At 37.7% G+C, this 27,604-nt stretch overlaps 1 protein-coding gene across 1 annotated transcript in view; it reads right to left on the minus strand.

Moving 5' to 3' along the window:
- KPNA1 (karyopherin subunit alpha 1) overlaps positions 1-27,604 on the minus strand; it is a 52,703-nt gene that overhangs the window by 10,481 nt on the left and 14,618 nt on the right. The window contains exons 3-11 of the mRNA XM_075034482.1: positions 26,992-27,099; positions 25,615-25,714; positions 24,942-25,036; positions 21,973-22,104; positions 13,672-13,760; positions 11,711-11,810; positions 10,977-11,140; positions 9,729-9,807; positions 6,610-6,735 (exon numbers count right to left, since the gene is read on the minus strand). Of these exons, the coding sequence (XP_074890583.1) occupies positions 6,610-6,735; positions 9,729-9,807; positions 10,977-11,140; positions 11,711-11,810; positions 13,672-13,760; positions 21,973-22,104; positions 24,942-25,036; positions 25,615-25,714; positions 26,992-27,099 (993 nt within the window). The remainder of the gene's footprint in view (positions 1-6,609; positions 6,736-9,728; positions 9,808-10,976; positions 11,141-11,710; positions 11,811-13,671; positions 13,761-21,972; positions 22,105-24,941; positions 25,037-25,614; positions 25,715-26,991; positions 27,100-27,604) is intronic.

Genomic DNA, 27,604 nt, shown 5'->3' on the forward strand with positions numbered 1-27,604 from the left:
ACCTTTAACAAATCAAGATTACAGTCACCACCCTAGCTGGCAGCTGTGAATATAGCCCTACTGCCATGATCTCCTCCTCCTGGCTGGAAATTTCAGTTCACAGAGGCTTCTCAGTTACTTGTGTTCCAGTTACCTTGTTTATTGATTCAATTTACAACTGTTTTTTAAACAACTTAGCAAGTATTTGTAAGCCAAAGCTACTTAACATGATGGCATGAGTACAAAACTACTGCCACCTGAGAGCCAGGAAGGAAGCACTTCAGTCTCAGTTCTAACAGACTTCTGTGCTGTTGACACAGACACCTAAGCCTATATCCTAACTGTGTATAAAGCAAACTTGAAGCCAGTTTACACAAGGTTGCTACTGCTGTCAGAAGGAACCTGCACTATAACGAACAGCAACTTGTTGAGGCATCTCTGGCTTTTAGGGTCTGTCCTACAAAAAAAAGATAGCAATATACAACGCTGACTGCTGAGGTTTTCAGGCAGAATAAAGGAATTACAGGTATTGTAGCTCTGCTGCCCTCAATGTGGTGTGATATATGGGATTCACCACACATAGAAGCCTGAAAACAGATTTTGTACTTAAACACAAACTTAAACCTGAAAGAGATTCATCTTTGACTTTTGCTGGTCCTGAAACAAGTACGACTTTGTCAGCAATGCCACTATTTGCTCCTAATTGAGACACTTTTTGAAGTCCTGCCACCACAAACAGCACATGAAAATTTCAGACCACTCATGCAAACTATGACATAAACCAAACACACTTTATATTTAAGTAATTTGATACACAGTTTGCCTGTGTAAACCACAACTCTGTGTGAATCACATCATTCCTTTTCCACGTCCCTAGCGTTACTGTGGTCTTTTTGCAGACAAGCCTCTGACAATTCTTAGCTTGCGTCTTTACCCCAATTTGTAAAAATGTATTTCATTCCAGAGTTTTTAGAACTGACAGGCAATGTATCATTTGCTACACTTGCCCATGTCACATTTCAGTAAGGATAGGAAACCCTGAAGGAAGAAAAATATGGCACAGATCCTGTTGCTACCATGCCTAGCCAATACTCAGGTTTCCAGATGTTCTTGAGAATTTAAGGTATATTAGAAAAGAAGTGATAAGTTTCTTAACCTGTCAACAGGAGAGAACTCCTATGATGTCTTCACTGTCAGATATGGAAGATTGTGTCTGATGTACTGCCTTTCATAGCTTTTCAACGGGTTGCGAAGTTAGACACAGAACATTTTCTGAGGTATGTGATAGCCTTTCATACCCCTCAGAAGGGTCGACAGTCAGGATTTAGCTTCAGTTGTGCAGTTCTCCTTCTGACTCCCAGGAAGATGTAGTTCCCCTTCTCCCTGACTGGGGAAGCTATCCACTGAAGTACAGCAAAGCTGTATACAAACTAGGAAATTAACAAACAAAAACTATACTTAGTGACAATCATGACTGCATCAGGATATACACATCCAACCCAAACCTTAAAAGCACAGAAATAAAGAGGGGAAAGACTGCTGTATTCCACCACACTTTTCTGTTGCCTAGTCACTGTTGATAACACACTCTGAAAGGCTTTCACTTCCACCTTTGGTGGAGAAAAAAACCCAAGCCTCCTGTGCTTTAATATGAGCTACAAAAGAAAGTTCAGCACGTACTTTCACACATTTCATGCATGTTAATTTATATTGCCTTAACACTAGAAAGTGTTTACTTGATGGTGTTTGAGTGCAAATCTGATGGTGACAGGCTGCTGCCTTATCTTTTAGAAATGGCAGTGAAAGCCTTTGGAGTGTGCTACCAAACAGCATCGTAGGCAGTATGAAAGTGGAAATGAATATAGAAGTCCTTCCCTCCAACTTTATATTTCTATACTTCAGAGTGGGTGGATGGAGGGAGTGTAACCCAATGCAATCTTAAACAACACTAAATATAGCTCTGTCTGTTAATATTGGTTAGGTAAAATACCTATTAACCAAAATATTTCATTTTCTTCTTGGTGTGCAGAAGAGATTGCGAGATTATGGCTTGAGCACTACCCAAAGTTTCCACAGTATTCTAACATCCCAACTGCTCTGGAGCAACAACCCACTAGTTAGATCAGCTGGTAACTTAAAATAATGTAGTTTACGATGCCAGGCAGACATTTAACTTTCAGGAAAAAAAGTTACCATATGCTGAAATTATTCCTGTCTGATTTCTGGCTAAAGATTGTGCATGTTCAAAATCCAACTAGTATCACAGAGACTGGAGTAGAACTGGCTACAGGCTATGACCTCTAGCAGGAACTATCGAGCAATTTGGAGGGACTGGGGAGAAAGAAAAATAAATTATTTAGTTTAGAGCTGCATCTAGTATTTTAGAATTCCTTCTGTAAGGAAGACCAATTCTCAAGAAGTAATGTTTTAATTCATCACAATGTGAAATTAATTTAGAGAAAGAATAAAAGAAAATACCTCAACTCACAGATTAAATAGGTTCACCCATGATCTTAGTTAAATCAGATATTCTTCCCAGATGGGAATTATCCTTTGTCCTCACAGCTACTAAAACAGACCAGGCTTTTATTCTCTCCATTTTAGCATATGGCCATCTTCAAGAAACACTTTACCAAACAGCATTTTCCAACCTCAGAAATTAATTTAAACTGGTTTTTGGCTCAAGTGTTTACAATGATTTTGACACTGAGTAGGAGTCATCTGAAGTAATACTTCAGAGAAGTCTTCTGAGACAAGCAGATGTATCAGCTCTGGAGCGGAAAGGAGGTTTCATCACACCTTGTATCGCACATGACATTCTCTAGGTTGAGACTAAAAACTAAAGAATTAGAGCCTTTCTGGAACTTGTTACATGCCTGTGATAAGACTTTCCTTTCAACATGAGATAATTATTGCAATTACACCTGCAATTGCCAATTTTACTTCCAAGAAACAGTGGCCTTGAGATCTCCCATCAAGCATGTTGTAAACATTCTCCAATGTCCTATACTTCACAACTTTTCTCTAACAGGCCTCCTTCTGCAGTTCTAAAAATCTAAGCCTCATGATGGACATGATTTGCAATATGTCATAATTACCAGGATAGTTATCTCCTGCTCAGAATCACAAACACTGGTTTTTTAATCTCATTTCTATAACTGCCAGTGCAGATTAAATGGGGTACACACTTAGGGCAGTCAGTGTTTCACTATACAGCATGTGTGTGCTCAGAGTTCAAAGGCAGCTCAATTACTCTGAACGGAGCCTGAGGGATTCTTAAATGAACTATCGCTTTTACTTTTGAGAAGTTGCTTTTTACATTTTTTCAATGGACTTGAGTAACGAATGCATCAACATGCTTCCAACCTTGCCTGTGACATATCCTAAGGCAGCTGCTTTAAGCTGGATTCTTTTAAATCTACATGTATTTTAGTGATTTGGTTGACAATGTGTTTTCTTCCTGATGCAACAATCCTGAGAAAGAAAGCTTCTACCCACACAACCACAACAACTATTTTTCTATGCAGAATGAAGGGGGGTTTTGTACTTATAAAGAATCACCTGCTAGAAATGAAGCTGCAATATTAATGGCTCATAGCATTAATTTCTCTCTCCCTGCATTCCCACCTCACCTTTCCAAGTCACAAAGCAATTCTAGCCTGTTCTCAGTACAAAGGGGGCAGATCTAAACTGGTGGTAAGACACCCCAAAACCTTTAAAAAACTACTAAACACACACATGCATAGATGTACCTAATGATTTTGTTTAGCTAGATGAGGCAAATTTTGTTTTAACAAAGGAGAGACTATTTTATCCTTACTTGGTTTCAAATAAGGATGTGACAACAGTTTAGAAGACAGAGGATTACCGAGGGTATAGTTAAGAACCTCCACACCTAAAGCCTTACTTTTACACATCTGAGTAGTGGATACGAGGTGTGAGAATACTGTGCAAACAAGGACAGGCACTTACTCCTTCACTTGAAGAGGAAGACATGGTACAGTGAATACTTATGTAGAAGTCACAGAAGTAAATACACTATTGAAACAGCTTCTGGTGCCCTAGAATTTAAGTTACCTCTAGGACTCTTCACAACTGTATCTTCAGTAGATCAAAAATATGAAAATAGAGATCCTGAAGTTTTGAAAAAATGCTCTAGTAACAAACTTTACTTTCTATTGCCACTTCCGGTACTTATTTCTTTACGGAATAACCTGTACAGGTATCTGATCTTCTCAAGCTCTTCTTTTTCTTAAGTCCGCAACATTCCTATATGATTGTGCATCCCAAAGCAACTCTGATAGACTTGGGAAAAACCACAAGGTTAAGAAAATGTATCGGGCTGGATTGTTCCCCAGAAAATGCTCTTAGACATCCCAGGAAAAGTAGAAATGGCCTTCTAGAGAGAAAATACTGCTCCTCCTGTTTCTAAGGTGGTAGCAGCATGGATAAAGCAGCCAAAAGATTCTTCACTGCAAGAAAAGCAAAGGCAAAAACATTTTTACCTTAGCACAAGCAGCAGTAACTACCTTCTCTGCACTGCTAAATGCACAGCAATTACAATTGCTGATGCAGGAAAAAAACAGTGGTACAGTTGCTGATTTTACACAGCACTTTTTGTTAGAAGTTCAGCTAGTCCACAGATTAACATACAAGCCACAATAAAGGCAGAATCAAAATTTTTGGAGCTCTACCAAGGTTAGATTAAGTAACCATATCGTTCTCTATATCTGACAAAAAACATGATCTTCGGTGGCCGAAGTAAAATTTTGACTGAGAAAGCTGGAGCAAATACAACTGTAGGAGGTTTCTTTGCTTGCAGTTCCACTTCCATCTTAGTCATATCCTTACATCAGACAAGAAGGACCTACACAGCTTTCCACCTTCATAAGTTTTGTTTTCTTGCCTGCTCATTTCCTAACATAAGCATCTCTGAAGTTAGACAAGCATTGGCTCTTAATGCCAGGAAGCTTAGCAGAGACTGAGTTATCTTCCACAAAAGTATTAACTTTATTTCCCGTGCCTTCTGAGATGAAGACCTCATTCAAGGTATTAAGACTTTACGTTGCCCCTTCAGCAGCTGAATGTTCTTTGTAAGGGAGAATGTATAAACAAAAGATTGCAAGTGCCACCTGCAAAAGATGTAATACACTTTCCTCAGGAAAAACATGCAATCTCATGCAAGTTTTCTGCAAAAAGAGAATAATTCTGTCCCTTGGGTGAAGAGGGTTAACCACTTCATGCTAATTCTCATCATATAGAATGAATAATCCAGAGCCATCAGATAGAGGACTAGCAAGTGTCAGGCTGCCTTCCAAGGAAAAGGATATGAAGGAAAGAAGTACCTCTCGGCCACTTTTGCCAATGTATTACGGGGCTTGGTTTACTTTCTGTGTGAACATGCATTGTTTCTGCCTGGTTACTAATGAGTGAGACAAATATTTCTAATGTCTAATATTTCAGCTATTTATTTCTGTTCCTCAAGAATAGATATCTCTAACTGGACTTCCACACATCCCCTGCAATCTCTGAAAATACTCTCTGTATCCAGTGAGGGAGAAGAGCATTGAGAAATGTAACTTCAGAATTAAGTTTGATTTACATGAGGAGACTTTCATTCAACTGCCTTGATGAGAACCTTGTATATTTATCAGATAAAGCCTGGTTTCACTACAATCTGTTTTTTCATCACTTCTGAAAAAGGGAAGGAATGAGGCATTGTCCTTGAAAGCCAAGCAAAAAATTCACCTAGTATAGCTGTTCTGAAAAAAACTCCATATCCAAGGAAAACAAAACATATCTAGCAGTTTCTTCTTTATCTAGTCAAAGAAAAACTTTTCTCTCAGAAAGAGATGGTCAATCTCTCATTTATAACATCTGGAGACAAGTCCTGGGAATTCTTCTTGATGGCTGACACTAAGTCCAGACTCAGGACAAAGATGCGGTCTTTTGGAAGCCTAATTGCAAAGACTGACATAAGGGAGTAACTTTCATTTGCTTGTGTGTGCTGTCACTTACCATAAAGGGATTCCAAAATTTGGTGTAATCAGAAAGGACAAATCCCAATGCAACATGTTAGATATCCTCCATTATTGTTCAGTTTAATAAATAGCAATTTTAGATTTGGCTAAGCACAACTGCCTGTATCAGGAATTATAAGAAAATATAAACAGGAATAAAGAAAGTATTTTACAATGTAGGTGTCTATATCTGGTGGTGAAATCAAGAAACATGCAAAGTTATTTGATTCTCAAAGTTTGTAGCTTACTCTTTTCATACTTGAGAATTTCTATATCTTAGTGATTGTCAAAGGCATGAAGCAAATATTTAAGACAAGGTTTTCTTGAGCTTAGCCTCATTTTGTCATTCTCTAGCATGACCGTCTCCCCACCTTATAATCTGTAGATGATTACAAAATTAAGTAATTTGAATTTGAGAGATGACTGGGCCATTGAAATATTCTCATTATGCACAGAACCTACAATATACTTCTGCTTATATGTAATTATATATCTGTGACTATGTATACATACAAATATGCACTTTATACACAAAAACCAGTGTACCACGTGGTATGTGTTTCTTCTAGCCTGCAAGACAAAGATTACTGATCATAGCTGAAAAGGTTACCTGGATCTGGGCTCTGTTTCCAGCTGTTATATTAGATATTGTCCAGCATGCCTCCTTTTTGATAGATTCTTTTGGGCTGCTTAGCAAATGCAGTAAACTCTGCAGGGCTGAACAATTCAGAATTACCTGAATACAAAAGAAAGAAAAAAAAAACAAAACAAAAACAAAACAAACCACAACTTAGAGGAAATTTAGGATAAAGAATCACAAGAACAAGGAACACAATGTCTTCAAAATCTAAAAAGCATATCCCATCAGATGATCCCCAAAAGTAAAAAGAAAACCAAACCAAAACAGCAACAACAAAAAACCCCAAAACAAAAACAACAACAAAAAACCAGCAAGAACTAAGAAATGTTTGCAGGAATGCTAATAAGCAATTCAGGTAAGAGATCATTCCTTCATTATGATTTCAGTGTGACCTGAATACAAGAAGATACTAAGCCCATTATGACCAAACAAAAATAAGATGACAGTATTTTCCTGTCATCTTGTTTTCTGTATTTTTGTGCACCTGGAAGCTCCAACTACTTCTGTTTTCTACATCAGCTGGCACAGTGGGGCAGACTGTTGTCAGTGTTGTGTCCAGTGACATTATGAATGGGCAATTCTTATTAAAAATTTTAAAATATTGTAAAAAATTGCTATTTTACACAGCAGAAAAGTTGCAGGAAAATCTGCATTTCCAAAATAAAAATTTTAAGTGCCCAAAGTACAAGAGAAAATGCCCCAGAACAGCGATGTTACAAGAGCAAATACTTGATTATGTCATGTGTGATAGTGAAGGGCTTTTTGAACCTCTAAAAGGGCACAAAACAGGATTCAATGACTGAAAAATTAATTTTATTTTTTTTTTTAATTAAATTCCAACTTCTTACAAGAAAGAAATTGGAAGAGCCCACCAAGAAGCACAGTAGTTTTGCCATGTATGGCAAAAGCAGGCAGCTTAGAAAGAACAGTGTGGTACAGAATTTTATGAGAAATTCTTCAGTTTGTTTGTGGAGGTCAGAAGGATGAGAGTCAAGCTGAATCATGGTGATGACTTCTGATCGTGAAATCTGTGGACTGAATTCCCTTGCTTGTATCCCCCCACGTCCCGCACATACTCCTAAAATCTTTCTACTCCACATTAAGATTAAAAAAGTAAAGATTACAGTTCAGGATTGTATCAGGTATCTACTGGGACAAATTTGTTTTTTTCTTCATGCATACTATATATGGTTTTGGCCATCTCCAAGCACTGGCAATTGTTAATAGTTGAAAATGAGATGTAAAGTAAAAGCAGGTTTGTGCTCTGAGGTTGTACAGAGAAGTTTTCAGCCAACTGTGTTATATGTTGCATTCATATTCAAAAATGTATCAACTATCAAAGCTAGGCTCTTCCTTCTGATTAAGGATTTTTATATGCGTTCTGTACCCCTCTTCAGCATACAGCACAATCTGCAGGCAGGACTATCAAGCACTTAAACAGTTACTAGAATGTTACTTAAACAGTTCTCTAGAATTTTAGGAAAGCTTATGGTATACTCCTCTGAAAAAATTGTGCACAACAAAAAAGTTCAAACTTTTTTTGAATTAAAATTAAGATTTATGCACTATTTAATAACTTGCATTACATGTGATTTAGTGATCCCTTGTTTTTATTTTTAATGAAACTATGAAATTACAAAACACACCTCAATCATTATGACTGATCTGCAAAACAAATGCCATTGAAAAAAAACACAAGAATGCCTATGCAATTCAGCTACACAAAAAATATTGTAGCAATCAAAAAATCACATTAATCTCCTCCTAGTGATAAGATACTCAGTGTCCTGCCACTGCTAAATCATCTTTATCTCTGATCTCATTGTCACAGAACTACAGAATTCCAAAGGATACATTTAGACAAACCAAAAAATAAGCATTGAAAGAAGTCTCAAGATGAGGAACCTGGATTTTCACTTTGGCATAATTTACATGGAAGGAGTAATTTAAACACTTTGAACGGGGAACCAAAAGCTTTATGCATCTACACCTCACTGAAAGCATCTTTCTCCACACTCTTCGCATCATCTCACACCTCTAACTGCTACCACTGCCTCCTGGATGTCCATTTCACTGCCTCCACTGCACACACCTCCCCACTCGCAGCTACTACCACTTCTTGATCCCATTTCTCCCATCAGTTTTAGCAGAGTCAACAGCCACCACAGCAAGCCTCTCTGAGCCTCTCACTTCAATCCAATTTGGTTGTGCATTTGTCAGACAGCCCTACACCACACAGGCATGCTTCTAGTTTGTGAACTAGAGATGGAGGCCAAGAGTCAGCAAAGTTTCAAAAGCAGTAGCCTACTCTATATTCTTCTTCCTCATATTCCCAATTAAGCCTCACAAAAGGTTATCGGAATGCACAAAGAGTGTAGGGAAAAGACTTTAACATAAGGTACAACAGCAGAAGCCTGTAACTAGAGCTTCTGCTCTACATGTAAAAAGAGATTCCCACCAGCCAGTGGATCACAGCTAACACATGTATGCAAGGCACGGACTCTCTGCTCCCACAGATTTTACAAATTGGTGGGAGCTGCTGCCTCTTGCAAAACCTACCAAGCAGCAGGATGACAACCTAGTGCCTCTGAAGCATCAGGTTTCCTGGCTCCCAGTTTAATTCCAATACAGCAGTGGGAGTCACTGCCTCCTACTGATGCTTCTCCAAACATATGCCCAGACACAGCTACATACCATCCAAAATCTGACCAGACACTCGGTTTTGGTATATTCATCATAGACCATCAACAGCATCAAATGTGACAGGCCTTTGATGGCCCTACCATGGCATATAATTCAGCATAAAATTCAGCCTGAGGCAGACTTGCTTTAAACAAACTAGGAAAAAAAAAAACCAAAGGATATTCCACAGCTATATAAAAATCTCAGACATAGCTATGTAAAAATCACCAACAGTACAAAACTGAACAGAAAAACTATGAAAACCACCACATGTTTTGAGGCAACTAGTGTCATCAATCCTTCACTTTCAAACTTCAAAAGGAACAAGAGGAGGTGCTTGTGAATAGGTTACCACAACTAACAGAAAGATGAACTGCAGTACAATGCAAGAGAAAGTGAATCCATACCTGGGTCTGGATATCATCTCCTGTAACAATGTTCCCAACAGCTCGTAAGGCAGGAGATACAACTTTGTAGTCGTTGTGCCTAAAATTACCAAGGAAAGATCTAAGTGTTAACCATCCTGAAGCATCTCCATCTTTACATCCTCAAGAAAGGAACATCCATCAGCCAGAGGAAAACCTCCCTGCTAAACCTGACTTAACTCTCACTATCTGAATCAAAACACTCTTTGATTTTAAACTAATGGTATGTCTTTCTAGGGTTTCTAAATATTCAGGCCTTTAGATATCATTCAGCAGCATAAAAATAAAATATGAGACTAAAAGAATACAAGTGCTTCAGAGTATAGGCATCCTTGGGAGGGAAAAAGTAATCTGCTTTAACTATGAAACACACTTAATGTAGCACACACAAAGGCAGAGAAGGAGACAAAGGAATACGGGTAGAAGCTGTGTGTTTAACCCATACAGCTGTTTGACCATCTTCTGCCATTATATGCATCCTCCCATCATCATTGTTGAGTCAAGATTGGAATAGGAAGGGTGAAGTAAGGAATTTTTTTCTCAAATGAAAGCACTTCTTTATAAAAAGGTACCTTAGGTAATACATTCTACTTGTTAATCCAGCACCAGATTTGCCTCAATCTTAAAAGCCGTAATAGTCTTTTTTATTTACATCACTGAAAACCATAATTTCTTGCTCTTAGGTAACTGAATGCTCCAAATCCTTCCCCTAGACCTGAAGAAACAGCTCTGAACAAGGCCAGTCTCCCTGACCCCAACTCCCACAGCTACACTTTACTGATCAATGTGTATACTCTTCTACAGTAAGGGTTTAGGAAATTATTTACATTTCAAGTCCTTGGTACTGTCGATTCTAGTAAATTTTACTCTTACGTTTCCATCTTTGATATCCTTCAGCAATTTCATTGGTAAGTAATTATAACATGGACTTCAATGGCGCAGAGAAAATCCCAGTACATATTATGGATTTTACAAAAATGCAGCTGTTAGGTGCAGGAAAAAATCTCTTAAGAAATAGCAAAACTAGTACAAGAGAAGTTCCATTGTTTCTGTTACTCATGACAAATAGAGAAGACTGAACACAGACAGGTAAAATTAAAACTCAAATCTTGCTTTTTGGAAATTACTGCATTTCAAGACATATCTAATTAAACTTCCTATTGCTTCCTATTGAACCTTGATTTTAGGGGAAAAAATGGATAGTACATTTGCTCAGAACAAATTTCTTACATCAACAATTCCACAAGTCTTCTGCAGACTCCTGCATCAATCACGGCCTGGATTTTATCATTGGGGCCATCAGACAAATAGGACAAAGCCCAGCAGGCATCAGCTAATACATCTGTATCATTGACAAAGAGCAGCCAGGAAAGCACACTAAGACAAGGTGAAACCTGTAAGACATTAGGAAGAGATACATACATTGTGCAATTAAAAGGGCCAGAAGATCTATTAACATGTCAGTTAATCTTATATGTAACATTATAGGACTAGGCACTGGCATCTCAAGGTTCAATACTCAGAAAATTTCAGACCTAGGTAGCACTTCTGTGCAGGGCTGTAGCTACACAAGTACGGAGGAGCATGGCAGCAGAAAAGTGCTATGAGAATTCTTCAGCCTCTGCAGTACAATGTCTGGCAACTTGAATTCACACTTGTCCACTAAGATGTGCCATACTTTGCACTACAGCAGCCAAGATGTACAGAGTTTTGTTCCTCTGTGGGATGGTCATCTCCAGTACAGGAACAGTAACAAAAAGCTAGGAGACAGCTATATTAAAACAGTGGTTGTAAATGCCCACCCAAAGGACTAAATACATTCAAAAACTTCATCTGTAAGAAGTCCATACGTTGTTTCAGAGAAATTCTGAAACATTTCTGCTACCAAGTTTAAGTTTCACCACCCTCATTGCTTATTTGGCTACCACCACCTTACAACACATTTCCTTTAAAGCATCTCTTACCTTGGCAAAATCTGGAGGAGGATTTTTCCCTCTGCAGAGGTTGGATAGAGCCCATACAGCATTTCGGGTCATAGTGAGACGGTTCTGTTTTGAAAGCAATCTAAAACAAACCAACAAAAAATTCCAACCTTTGCTTTTTAAAAATCAAAGCCAGGCAACCCTGTAGGATCAACTGCATGAATCATCAAAATGTAAGTTCAGGCCTACATTTCAACATACACCAGGGCAAAACATGCTAGATTTTTTTTTCTATAAAAATACACCCTGAAGAAAATCATGCTTGATGGCTGGATACTAACCATACTACACATGCTAGACACATGAATCCCAGCAGCCCAACAAGAATAACAACCATTACGCTAAAAGTGCATTCATTTAATTGCTTAGATACTGATGTGGCTGATTAACAGTCAAAAGGCACAGGGACTGTGAAAAAATTACTCTAAGTAGAAGGACCTGCAGGTAGTTTTGGAGAGTACTATCTTCGCTGAACTGCATTTTTATGTCAGTCTCAGACTATCAGCCCCACTTTTACACTTTTGCATGTTAACTAGTGAAGAACAAAACATATCCTCAGAAAATGTGTAGAATCAGGTTTAGGGTTTCCCAAACATTCAAGACAGTCACGAATCTCACAGCAAGCACCATTTACAGACTTTCTGTGCACACTGGCTCCAGTCCCAGCATATGAGAGCCTTGCCCACTGGGTTCTTGTTAGAACACCATTCTACAGACCACCCCAAACCAGTCTTTTCCTGCAGTTGTTAAGGGGTGGCATCCATACACCAGCCGCAGGGTTCAACTTCTGCTCCACAAGGCACAGGAGGCCCCATGATATGATGTGATGAACTGTAATACTGAGACCTTTATGAGATCTGCATACTAAAACTGCCCTCTCACATTAGGACTATCACACCGACCAAAGCTGTGTCAGCCACTCTTACACTCTAAGTCCCCTTATGTGAGACCAGTCCTCACACAGACACCTGTGGAGTTGGTTAATTAAGTCAAACACAGCGTGAAGCCTCTAAACAAGGCACTTCCCTGACAGCTTAGAAATGACTAGCCTATAGCGCTCTTTGGCCTAGGAGGAATGCAGTAAGGCAAGACCTAGTTTTTCCACAACTGTAACAACTCGGTTTCTTTTTCTCATAGCCATCCCACATTGTAGCAATGTCTTTATGAGAGTACTGGAAAACTCCACCGCTGCAAACAGATTTTGCAAAGGACAGAGACCGAATAATCCTAATTTGGACATAACACAAGATGGCGTCACTGTTTCAGCAACACTATGGTCCTTCAGCAGAGGACCATCAAGATAATTAGCAGACTAGAGAAATGACACACAACAGGAGGGTTAGAGACCTGGATTTGTTCAGCCTTAGAAGGACACTGTGTAAGGGGAGCTATAACTGCTGCCCACAACAGTTCAACAGAAAAGAGGAAGCCAGATCCTTCTCAAAGGTACATAATGATAGGACAAGAGGCAACTGTCACAAGGTGAAACATAGAAAATTCTGATTAGAAATCAGAACATTGTTTTTCACCTTGCCATGGTCCAATACTGCAATAGGTTGCCCCAAGTGGTTACAGAGTCTACCTTTGATGTTCCAGATTTGACTGGTTAAGTAGCTGAGCAATCTAATCTGATCTCACCTGCTATGAAGAAAAGCTTTGACTAGATGACCTCCAGAGGTGCCTTTCAACTTAAATAATTCTATGACTCTATAATAAGCCCAGGCATCCACCCACTCTGTAGAATAAAATAGTTCCAGCTTAGCTGCTCCTAAAACATGTTTCCATTTTAGCTCCATTACAAAAGTAGTTCAGGAGTCCCCCATTAAAAAGTCTGATTACTCCACAACAAAACTAATCACTATTATTCTTCAAGGCAAAAACCAAACTTCAGTCTTACCAGACACTCAAGCAAAATTCTGGAAAACATATTAAAACAGACTTACTGCAATAAAGGGGGCAGGATATTACAGTCCAACACATAGTCTCTGCACATAGTGCTGTCTCCAGCAATGTTGCCAAGAGCCCATACTGCCTGCAATGAAAAACAGAATAGTAATTGCTTTTATTCTCACAATTCAACCAGTTTTGTGTATGTATTAGCATGGGAGATACTCTGTTCTCACTGTTAGATCCTGGACAATGTACAGAAGGGGAATGCATTCTGGTTGAGTATTACATATATACACCCAAGCTCATTATATGATTCAGGAATATTTACACAGATCTAAGAGGAATACCAAAACAGCCAACATGTATGTCTCCAAAGACTTCGCAGGCAGACATAACCTTGCTCTGTCCACAATGTAAGAGATGAGCTTATCTCCTCAAGCTGAGTAATGTATTAACTCTACACTCCTCCTGGCTCAGAGCTGGTTCAAGTCCAGATGTTCACAGCACAGGTCAAGCAAGTTTGTATCTACCCAAAAATGTTTGTGTGGAACAGCCCATATTAGTATTTCCTAAGAAGCCATAAAAGCATGCGTTGTTTACACAGTCATATTTAGAATGCTGACACCAACTAAGATGAAAATGGAATCTATACACAAGATAAACCAATATTCAGAATCAAAGCGTTCAGATGGGCATTGGCATATATTCTTTAAGAGAAAGCTATACAAGACAGAACCCATGTTGCCTATTAAGACATATGCATGGCAAAATGCAAGACATATTTTCTCCCTTGGACATCAGTACTACTGTAACCCTTCATTTTGAGAAGAAAAGATCTAAAATACCAGAAGATAATTAAGGAAGCATGAAATCCATGTTCTGTAATATGATGAGAATAAAAGATTTAATTGGGTTGGATTTATACTTTTGGTTTAAGTGGTGTTTTTGATATCACTGTCCACTAGTAAGAGAGTTTTAACTGAAAAAAATTAAAAGTAGCCTATATGAAGTATAAAAGCCATTTTATGACTTCCGTGTGATTTACAGATGATACTTTGTAACCAAGAAAGTATATGAAACTCTCATTTGCTATTTATTTCAAGTTAGCAGAGGACCAAGTTCACATCAAATAGATACATATATCTGCTTATTTGGTAAGACCCGTATAATGTCTACACAACCACTGGAAATACTTCCAGTAGTGCACGTAGAGGACAAAAACAATCCTATTTATCATGGACAGCAGCTGAATGTCCTCCCCACGTTTCTCTTCAGTTGAAGACAATGTATTTATTTGCAGTAAAATGTGTTGCAGTGTGTAACTATTTCTCCAACTGAACATACATAGATTCCCCATACAGAACAAGCATGTTTTTCTCTCCCTATCTCAACTTGAAATAAATTGCTCCTCTAAAAAAACTGACAGAATAAGCCAAATTTGTTACCTAAAGGAAATTCTCGGGTAATCTGAAATAAACTTATTTATTCATTATTGATACGATGTCAATTGATTTGTTGCATCAGATTTCTACTGTAACATGTTTTTAAACGGTGACAAAAAGATGCCACTTTAAAAATCAGACTCCAACCACTCTAGAGGCCCAAAACCACTAGCAAATCCTGCAAAATTAATACAGCTAAAACCAGATGTAGATACAAAATGTAGATACAGATGTCAGCTTGCTAGATACAAAATAAAAAGGCTCCTCCTCTGTACCAGTATTACCAATAACACCATAGATAGATCAATCGAAAGTCCCTAAACTGCAAGTTGTTAAGAGACTAGGGGACTATTCTGGGGAAGGATTAGTGTGTTTTGTTCTCCTACTGTTTTTCACGCTTCTGCTGTCAGCCACAGTCAGGGACACGGCACCAGGCTATACTGACTTAGCTGTGAAACAGCACAGCCATTACTATGCAATGTCCCCCCAAAACTGATCTTCATCGTGAAAACTTACTTTTCATACCAATTCTTATTATTTTATTATGTTATGACAACAGTTTGTCTGAAATAAAAGTATAACCTTGGGTCTGGCAGCCTCATGGACTTAAGACGGAGAAGGCAGCTAGCTACTGGAAAAATTTTGCTTAAGAGACAACAAATGCCACCTCCTGCAAAATGTCATTTGTATTAGAACTGTAAGAAGCCACACTCGTTGCTCACTGCAATGCTTGTATTTCTGCAGCAATGAGAAGCCTGAAGAATGAATCAAAGATTTCAGCTGGTTCTAAATAAACTTGTGGATCTTCTAAGAACTTTTAGGGGTGAAAAAAAAGTTAGAATTTGCAATGATTTCCTTTTATTGAACACGTGGGTAATTTTGTATGAAGATACAATCTCCTTGCCTGGACATCCTTACACATGTTAAAACACCTCTGGAAGCCGTATGTCACTTGTCTGTGGACTTTGTTTCTGCCATTATAGCAATATCTATTTTTAGGGTTGACAGCAGTGATAATCACTTAATCCAAGAATCCATTCTGACCCTGAATGACAGACTGGTTTTGCAACAGCAAATCTCACATCAAAAAGTCTGACCAGAGAAGTCAAATAGCATCTCTACTGCCTTCCCACTCTTGATTTTGTTATGGCAAGAGAATTCTGGCCAAGTAGCCTGATATCACAGGACCTGGGGTAAGAGAGGATGTTGCAAGAAATCCTTCTAATGATAATGACTGATAGTACACAAGATGCTAAGAAATTGAAATATCTTTAGAAAAATATGCAAGGTTTTATTCAAAAAGGAAGATGTCTTTCCTTAAGGAGTTACTTCAGCTCTTCAGATAAGCGAGGAACATAAGTCAAGCTCATTTAAACTCTTCTCATCAGACACTGCTATAAATACAAAGCTCTGTCATGGTTCCCACAGATGACATGTGAACAATGACAAGTGTCTTCAGGGTCTGTTTGTCTGAATAATGTTTCAATGATTTCCACTGCTGCTTTTGTGCACTCCTCAAGATGTAAATGGCTTGCTTGCCACAACATTTTGGCTTCATTCTATACATCCCAAATGTTTTTATCTTCTTTTCTGGATAGTTGCAGAGGTAAAAGGATATTTAATTCCATTAAGTTTCAGAGTTTATTAAATAAAAGAAAAATATTTTACTCTCAAAAAAATTTCCATTTCAGTACTTTCAATATCTACATTCAGACCTGAAGATGAAAAGAATCTGCAATTTTAAGATTTGTAGTCTGACTTTTTAACCAACATCTTAGGTAGCAAAGTTGTGTGTGAACTGAAAATGCAAATGCTGTGTTGTCAATTGCAGTTTCTATTTTTATACACCTGTATAAATTTCCATTTACGGCTAATAGTGGAGTAGGGATTGTTGCAGGTCTCCAGTTTGTTTTACTCATTATTAAACTCCAGTGTTTTTTTCCTGCAGTGCTGAACAACTTCAGCAGTCAATAACAGTAAAGTGCAAGTTTGTAGAGTACTTTTGAGCCATATGGTGCCTTCTGTGAATAATCTGTGTGCATTTCGACAACCCTCCACTTTCCCCTGGATTCTGAAGGCTCTCAGGCATTATTTCATTAGAGCTTTTGATATTTAAACCAAGTGCTAAACCAACCACCAACAGTGCATAGAGTCTGTGCCTCTTGGTGGAGAAGTATTATGAAGTGAGAATCAACACTTTCTCTACTTTTGGTTGCTGACCTGGGAAATGGATCTAATGCTGGGATGAAGACAGTGAAGATGAGCTTGCATACAAGTGTGATTGGATAAGTGGACACAAGGAAGGATATCGTAAGGCCACATTGCTAGGAGATGACTTCTGCTATGCCCCAACACAGAAAACACCTCTCTTTCAGTGGCTGGGGTGGTCATAGCTCCTTATTTCTTGCATCTCATCCATCCAAACACAGAACGTAGCTCATACTCATGCCTCAACTGTTTTTCCACATTTTGATTACTAAGACCTAGTTGGTGGGACTGCTGATGTAAAAGCCAAACAGAACTTGGACACCAGACTCACAGGTCACCTGTGCCAAACAAAAGATGGTTACCAAAAGGAACAGCAACACAACTAGGAATGGAAAAGTACTGAGGGGAAAAAAAAAAACCAAAACATTGGTTGCTTTAGCTGAAAACACAAGCATTCCCAAAGGAGAACGGGGCAGCTGGGGATTCTCCTGCCACAGGCTGTCCAACAGAACACAATGACACATATCTGTCACTGTGAAACAATCTCAATGATCTCAGACAGGAAGCGTAATGCCTTGCATGTTTTTTGAAGGAAATTCAATGTTCATCAAGGAAACCCAAGTTGACATCTGGGTTTTAAATACGTCAGCAAGGGAACTCAGAAAAGAACTGCAGCTAAGACACTGCTGAAGCTAGATCAACCTTAAGCATGTCTAAAGGGCTTTGGAGTCCTTCAATATAAATAATTTCAGGCTGGCATATCTAAATTTCTAGGTGTCTTTTGGAAGAAAAAAACTTTGATAAGTGGAAGAAGGCTAGGACGTATGCCATTGACTAAATCTAAAAATCAGTACACCAAAAACAGAACCGGTAGAGGTGGGGAGATGTAGCCAAAGCGTTTTTCACAAATAATGGACACGTAGCTTCTGTAATAAACTCAGTTTCTTTGATAGGAAAAATGGATGCCCAATCATTTGACCACTGATCACAGAGAAAGACTGATATACAATCTGAGAAAGACTGATATACAATACAAACAATGAAAGAGTTAAAGGATGGTAGGGTAATTAAATGTGAGCCTGCATAGCTTAATGGGAAACCGATCTTGCAAAAAGACATCTTGTAAAGAGATATAATTTCATTAAAATACACATTGCTTAATAAACATAAAGATTCCCTCACACAGACTTCTACAAAACTGCTGATTTAGAATCACACTAGACTCGGAAACTAGCATATGCAAAAGAAGGAGTGCAACACATTAGATTAAAACTAGCTTATAAATATGAAAAATAACTGTTGGGAAAATCATGATCAGGTAAGGTAAACTGGTATCTGTTCCTGAGCTACTGCTAAGGGCAGTTTGAAATAAGACAAATTCAATGGTATAAGTCTGCGAGACTGACTTACTGTAAGACAAAAACACTGGATAACAATGAGCCAGTAAATCAAATTAATTTTTTTTTGTTTTTTTCTTTAGTTTATGCTATGCTACATATTCAAAATTATATTATCACTAACATTTCCTTCAACAGAATTACTATCCCACTTAGCACAAAGAATGGCTTACTAAACACAGCCTTCAATATTTCTTTTTCTCTTCATCCTTTACTATATGGTTGTAGGGCTAGCTTCTGGCCCATCTGCCCTGAACATGTAGTTTTATTTTCTGTATTTTCCTGTATTTTTGTAATTTGTTGCAAATGTAGCAAGAGTTGCTTGCAAATAATAATCTTCACAGCGCTACTGTGAAAGAAGATAAGAATCGTCATTTTACAGAGTAAAAAATTATGGCCAAGTATCTCCCAGTTTCAGGAATCCAGCTTGAGAAGTCCAGGACCAGATCTGCTCAAAACACAGACCTAATTACAAAAGTCACTTGCAAAAGTGCCGAGTTGTCCTCAACTACAAAGCGAAATAGAAATATTTCACACTGAGCATTCAAAAAACACAGAACTAGTATCCACTTACTGAAAACTGATATAAGCAAATTGTCCAGCACCAGACACTAAGCAGTAGATAAATGCATCTCAGAAACCTGCAATTGCCTTAATCATAAGAATCCCTTCCCTTTTCTCCTTCATTCACTGTAACGTGTTCCGACTTTAACAAACAGGGCCACAGTGTGACAAATAAAAGCCTCCTTTACTACCCACTGATTTGTTACCAGGGCAACAATCTGTACATATACTGAATGAGATGAGAGTCATCTGGAAAAATACTATGCAATTGTGTATTAATGCTATCCTGTAATGCAGAAGTACGAGAGCTAACTTTTAAATGCTTAATGCTTTTAATTTTTGTCTTAATAGATACTATGGTGAAGTGTTTGGTAATTTTTAAAGCTGTTGGAAAAAACAGAATTTCTTTCATGTTGGCCTGCATCAAACCCAGAGTGAGCTGTGAGCAGCGCTGCAATCTCTACACCTGCAGCCCAGAAACCCGCTATGAAAAGGTGTAGGTAACACTTCGCAGTGGTACATCTTCCTTCTTTAGCACAGCTTACCACAGAGCAATTTGTAACTAGTATTTAGAGACTTATTGGTAACAGAGGGATCATGGATTCAGCACCTGAATTGCATAGAAAAATATTTTGCGGTAATTACAACCCACTCTGCCTGCCTGCAGTCTGAATTTAACATGTCAGCAGTTTATTAAGAGGCAGAGGGGGAAGGAGACAGATAAACTACTTAACTGTGGCCCCTAAGCTCTTCTGTTAATTCACACATCTTAAGGCTGAAGGCTGCACAACTCATTCTAAACAGGTTCGCTCTTCCCACCTGCTCTCTGAACATCAGCAGGGATGGTAACAACAACCTAATAAAAAAAACAAGTTAGCTCTTGCACAGAAGATCATTAGGAGCAAAAAACTGGAGTAGCCCCTATCACACTCAAAGCATCAATCATTCTGCAGGAACAGCACCACACAAGTGATGGCTGAATTTGGAAAGTAATGCCACCAATTTCAACCCCCAAAAAACAAACTCTAAAAAGCATCACATAGCTAAGTCAGGATGGATTTTGACATGGGCAGAACATAGCATTCATCTGCCATTTTGGCAAGCTCCCTATCACATTTCTAGTTTCTACAACAACAGACAGACTCATTTCCTCAAAGGAAGCTAAAAAAATGGACAAAAAAAATTTCTTATTTCTTATTTCCTTTAGTATCATTTTCTCAAGCACCTGAATTCAATTTCTCTTAAAAAAAACTTTTCAAAAATAATTCATCCTGAGACAGACCATTGAAAATGAAAAGTAACAGAGTGAAAGAACTGGAAAGCTATAAGCAACTGAGAAAATAAAAATAAAAATCTGTCTGACTTGTGGAAAATGTTAGGCAACCTTAAGTACAGGTGGTACATTCTGAGCCAGCTATAAGAAAGAAAGGCAAGTTACACAAAGCGATCCAATGCTTATGGGTCGGGACTTCTCCAATCATGCATCTCAATACAGCCAAATGCAAGGTCAGACATCTAGGAACAGAGAATAGAGGTCACACTTACAGGATGGAGAACTGAACCCTGGAAGTCAGTGACTCTGAAAAGAACAATGGATCATATTGGATAATCAGCTTAACCTGAGCTCACAGCCAGCTTCTGTGGCAAAGAGTCCGCAAAGACATCTTGGATATTTACACACCAAACTATCAAGTAGAAATTAAAATGAGGTACTATCTCTGCAAACAGCATTGCCGGAACAGTGCTACTGGAATACCCAGTGCTTGTAATTCCACCACCACAAAAAGATATTGAAACAAAGAAACGTTCAGAAAAGGGTCACCAAAAAAACAAACCAATCACCTCAGAAATAGCCTTATAATGAGAATTCAGAGCTTAATTTAATTTGCTCAATAAAAGCTTAAGCTATGGTCTGTAAGTAGCTATAGGAAAAAACAGAGAGCGTACTAATTGAGTAGACAGTGAAACAAAAGCAAATACCCGAACCCAAAGCTAGTCAAATTTGTACAGTAAAGGTGCATGGTTTCAAGTTAATCTTAATCCTAACTGAAACTCTATTTGATAACATGATTAATATTTCATCACCCTAAGTCTTCAAAGCAAGATTACATGTCTGAAATACGTCCTTGTTCAAACACAAGTTATGGGCCTCATGCGGAAATTACTGAGTCAAATGTTTCGTCTGTGCTTTACACTGATCCCTTTGGGCCTTAAAAGAATATTCATCTACTCTGTAAGGAAGGTAGAGAACAAACTATAATTTTCTCTGTAGAGAACAAACTACAGTTTCCACTCATGCTTTATCTTCAGGAGAAACAAGCATGAACTTTCCATCTGGAAAGCAATTTTGTAAACAAGACTTCTTGAATTCCTCAATACACAGAAAAACATTAACCCATTAGAGATCATAATGCATTACCGCATTGGCTGTGGTTAAATATATCATTTCCAGAAAAAGAAAAATACAGTACTTGCTTAGATATTTTAAACACACACTAGGTAGAAAGAACTGTTGTGCAAAACTGCCAAATGCTACATTTCCTCTAAAGGCTTTCTTACAGGATAGCCTTGTTCCTTTCAGGGGAAGGAAAAAAAAACAAACAAAAAAAACAACCAGCAAAACCAAAACAAACCAACCCAAACAAACAAAACAAATAAAAAACCAAAACCAACCAAACAAAAAAACCCAACCCCACCAATCACCACACACACAAAAAAAACCAACACCGTTCTTAATCTTTACCTGTTCCTGTACATCTTCAAACTCTGAACTAAGCAGCTCTATGAAGATGGGGACGGCTCCTGCTTGGATCACTATTCGAGTCTGAAGGGAATTTCCCGAGGCAATATTTGTCAGCACCCACGCCGCCTCAAACTGGAAAACAAAATACAAAAGAAAGTATACTAGGAGCCTTCTATGCCACATCAAAAACGAAGACTAAATGCCTTTTAAAGACAGAAAGAATTGGCGTAGGAAAAGCATGAGATATTATTAACACAGACAATTTGCAAAGTAAGAATCAGAATCACAGAGTTATTGGTATCACTTAAAATCAAAATTTGCAGAAGTTCCTTATGAGAACAAGATCGGGTTTGCTGTGGCTTTTCAAATATTATTTTTTGCTACACAATTGTGTTACCTTTGGCCTGTTCTACTTCCTTTCCCTACCACCTAAGAACCAATACACAAAAAATGAGTCTTCCCACAAGACACCTGATACCTGCATTCACTGAATCAGCAATGACATTCCTGAAGATGCACGAAGAGAGACACTGTCAACATTGTTGGATAAAACTCAGTGGATATAAAGGAAATAAAAGCCATTTAAAAAAACAAACAGGAAAGGAGATTGAATTAAAAAACAAAGAAACAAACAAAAAACCCCACACAAACGACTTTGTGATCACAATCTGTAGAATTCTGCAACCACAGCAGAGTACTCCTCTCCGCCTGGTGATCAGTATTGCTGCAAAGAGTATGCAGAATATTAGAGTATGATGTTTTTATTCAATACTTTAAGCAAAACTGAGATCCTGAATTAAAAATCTGCATTTTTTGATTTAACTTTTTTTGCAATTTATTATTATTTTAATCTCAACTTGATAAAACATTAACTTTTTAAGCTGAAATGCAAATTTTAACACTACCTGATATAGACCTCAGAAAATATAGATTCTAGAAATCTAGATTTTGGTAGATTTCTGCATGCTTTTCAGTCCAAAAATTATTACACTACACTAGCAAATTTAAATCCTATCAGATACATTCAGAATCTAGTGAACAAAGACTGCTAAAAGTTGAATGAAAAGGCAAAAAAATGAACAATAAAAGTAGAAAGTTGTATGCTATAAATGACAAATTTTGACATTACCAATGAATTTTATTAAATATTAAAATTTATTAAGTTTTATTTCCAGTTAAAATCCTGATATACTTTCCAAGCCTAGCTATCTCTTAAGAGCAGCAAGGACTTATATTTAGGATTTAATCACAAAAGCAACTCCTGCTAAGGAGATGCAAAGAATCCTGAAACAGGCCTGAAATAAGAACTCAACAACTAAGCCTAGACTTGTAAGGCTTTTAATTTTTAAAGTGTTATTAATTATTAAAGACTTCAGTTTTAAAAATACAATTAATCCTACCCTCCTGATCAACTAAAGGAGAAATTATATCCTGGTAACATGCGATCAGAATAAACGATTCCAAAATACATCGTTGTAATATAAAGAGCATGGGCTGCAATAAAGCAGAAACACACAATGTCAAAACTGCAAGACTCATCATTAATGAACTAGAAGCAAAACGTTCAGGCCAGAGCTTAAGGCCAACATAAAATGTACTTGCTTTCCTGTAATTGTACCTTCTCTGAAGTGATTATCCAGTGTTTTGTGATACAGTATTATTAGTCATCTTTCAACCACAGAGGTTTCTTACCCGTATTTTAGAACTTGCCCTTTGGCTTCCTAATGGATGCCACCAGGTTGTACTCAAGTTTATATTTTCAATGCTTTGTTACAAACTCTTTAGGACAAGCTCGGCAAGTTTCAACTTTTGACTGATTTTTGCTCTTTCTGTGTAAAAATCAATACATGTTACACAAGTACGGCCATGAGAATGTGACTCAGTCTACAATTGCTTTTGAATTTTTTTAAACAAGAGATGTAACTGCATTTGATGAAATATCCTCTACCTTTATTTTCCCTTCCTATTCAAATATTAGGACCTTGTTTCCCTTTATGTGCCTCTCTTAGACTTCCATGCTAGAGCCCTATAAGTAATAAAAGGCATTTTTTTTATATATATATCAAATTGGTTACAAACTTTCCACAGTTGCAAACCAACTGGCTTAAATATGATACATACGCATAGTTACTGTCCACAGACTCCTCAAAGGTAGCTAATAGACCTTTGGAATTCTGTGGATATCAGTTTGAAAAGTAATTCCTATAAGTGGAACCTTTTCTCTAACGTGTAAGAAAAAAAAGTATCAATTTTGTGCATATCTCCACTCATCAAAATTTGGATTTCACATGGCATTAACAAACTTGTTGCCTTATGCATTCTGAAAGAACACTGATTCTAACCTATATATTGTATTTAATGGTTACCTGTTAATGTTTTTTTTCTTTACTAAATGATTTGTTTTCTTTCATTTTCTACTAAGCCAGAAGGAACTCTGACCAGACAAAGGACACCTCGAAATGAGACAAAGCTCCAAGAAGCAAGTCCAAGACAAATTAACCACCATTGTCGCAAACACAGTTTAGTTTTTCAAACCAAAGCAAGTAAGTTTCACAGTTTCTATGTTTATCATTATGGATTCTAATTCTAAACTTTTTTTAATTTAATCAAAAATTTAAGTCATAATCCTGAAGATTTAAAACTGTCTTCAATTAGTACAAAAAAGACAAACATTAAAGTTTAGTTTAATAGCTTTTTATCTGTTGAGGTCCCAATTTCAAACTCTGTTTTTGTTAAATGACAAACTGTAAAGAGCCCATCCTAGCAATTACACAGTGCAACTTAGACATCTCTCTCCTGTCCTCAGAGGCCTTGCTAGAAACCCTGAAGATAAAATAACTTTTTTAACCTAGTGAAGAAAAAGAGAGGAAGTACAGCTAATTAAAAAAATCACTGATTTTTTTCTACCTCATTTACATCACCAAATGCCTTCATAATCTAGGAACATAGATATATTTATATTTGTATACCTGTAATGTACAGTTTTCTTTTCGTTTGAGGAACTCCACAAACCTGGCCACCACTCCTGGTGTGCTTATGACTTCATCTATTGGGGGATTTGGTTCTATTTAAAATAAAAACCAAAGTTAGATACATTCATTTCTTTGTAGGGAAATTCTCAAATTACCGCATCAAAATAATATCCAAGAACATACTGACTCCTCTTTTCTGAGAGTGTGTTCTTTTTCTACAATACTGCTTTACCTTTACTAAAATGCAATGGATGCCTATCTGTCACCATAAGAAGTCTCCAGCCTGAATTTTGAGGTAATGAGGTAACATGATTCAAAACACTAATGCACTCAGTAATTCAGGCAGACCAACTTTAGAGCAGCAGTTCTGTGAAGTCACTCTGGCATGCACACATGCAGAGAAACTTCAGCATATCAGCTTATTTGAGCCATAGAGACACTCCCTACAATATTTAAACTTACATTCAGGAGTAGACATCACATCTGCATCACTTAGTAGTTACAAAGATTTCAAGAAAAGAAGTGACTATTACATACACCTGCTGACATTTTGCAAAACAGAGCTTCATCCAGAAATCTGTGTATGAAGCTCAATCTTAATTGCTGTCAAAGTAAAAACATATGCCAGGGACACTTCTACATTTTTTTCCTAAGTAATTTCAGCCCTTACCTTTAGAAAGAAGCTTTCGGAACTTCTGGGTGGCTGAAAGCTGCTGTTCTGGACTATTGGAGAAAATCATCTCAATCATATCAGAGGTGATGACTGCACTCTAGGATTCAGGTGGGGGAGACAGAATGAGAGTGATAGAGAGCAAGAGGGAAAACAAAACCTGGGATTAGTGGTAAAAAGGTTACAACATTTGTTAAAGCGGTATCAAGTTTATCTCTTATTGAGTAAAAACCAAGATAAGTCCATTATGGACAACAAATGAGTCATCATACATGTACATCTACATAAGCAGCATCATTCTTAAGTGCAGATTTGTCTGTAACAGCTAACAGCTCCAACTGTTAAGACCCTGAAATGAATGACATTTAAAATAGTAAACTGTATAACGGTAGTATCTATCTCAATTAGATAGGCTCTTTTCCTTACTTTTTACCATCTAGTCACTTCATGTAAGCTTCCACACAAATGATTAAATGGTATTTAGGACTTGTCTGGCATTTAAAGACCATCTTGAAGAGTAAACCAATATATTCGATTAGTGATCTATCACATTGCTTATAGGCATGTCTCTGTTTCACAGTAATTTTCAAGGCTGGTATAACCACCAACAGAAACCAAGCCCAGCCTGATTTCTACAAAAACATCATTGGCATACCCTGAATACAAACACAAGTATGAAGATCAGTGGTCAGACTTTTCAGTGAGGACTGCACTTTCCTTAAACCTCTCTGTTACAGCCCGAATCCCTTATCATTTTTCTTTCCAGGGAGAGAAAGAAGTGGTAAAGCAACAGGGAGAAAGCAGAAAAGCCTAATTTCCACTAAAAGTTTTTTCTGTAGGATGAAATTCCAGCTTGGAAAGGAGTTTAAGGATACATGCAGCTAGATAAGCTAGGCCTAGCTGTGTTTCCAACACCCTAGCTAAAAATGGTGCCACTTGAAAGTCCACTAACAAAGATTTCCACTGAGCCCCTTTTTACTTTGTAAACTGCAGTAACACATTGCCTGGTTTGCATTTTCACATTTCAAGCATTATGAATTTCAGATTAAAAAACCCCAACAACTCTGGGCAACAGTTGAAAAAATCACCCATAATGGTGAGCATCAAAACCAGGAAGTAATCAGCTTGCCTGGAACAATGACATTTTATTTAATTTTCTTGAAAGCATATCCACCGAGTAACCACTCACTTAACCCGTAACATTCTTTCTCATGTAATCTGTTTCAGGGCAGTTCACTGAGACAGGTGTTTAAGAGCTATCCATAAGCTCTTTGAATGCCACTCTTCACATTCTTCTGGAATTCCATTCCCCTCAAGTCACTGCACAACAGGCCTGCCCAGTTTCAGCAAACATTGTATTCCCTTCTCATCACTCACAGAAGTCATCTCCATGTTGTTCATCTGAGCCTCATGGAAGCCACCATCTGACATCACTTCCTCCTCTGCTTCCTCCTCAGCTGTTGCAACATTTCGGCGTTTGAACAACTGAAGAGAGAAAGCATTTAATATATATTATATAGCAAATATATGCAGAGCATGTCACATTAGGCTGCAGTAAAAATGACATATGCTATGACCTGAAAGAAGCTAGCATACTGGCTACAGGACTCCTCCTGACAGTAAACAGAGAAAGTTTAGCTAGTCATGGAGTAAACGAAAACAGCAATGAATGTGCTAGAATATTGTTTCCCAAAATTTCTGAAAAATTCTCACTGATCTTCCCTTCTCTTCTTCACATTCCCCCTCCATCTACGAGCTATCTCTAGCTTCCAGACAATTGCTTTCTTGCAGAGGATAATGAGGCTTAAAGACCTGAAAAATAGCTGTGTATAACAGATCTTTGTAGAACACCTGCAGAGGCTGGGATAATTGAGTTATGGGGCAAAGACAGGGCTTTGGAGGATGACCATATGGGATTGAAATTTTACTGGGATGAACAGAATTTGATTGCTACCACTTAGAGAAGGTATTCAGTTTGAGATGTCATGAG

This window comes from Buteo buteo, chromosome 8 (genome assembly GCF_964188355.1).
Source record: "Buteo buteo chromosome 8, bButBut1.hap1.1, whole genome shotgun sequence".
In the NCBI taxonomy this organism is placed as follows: domain Eukaryota; kingdom Metazoa; phylum Chordata; class Aves; order Accipitriformes; family Accipitridae; genus Buteo; species Buteo buteo.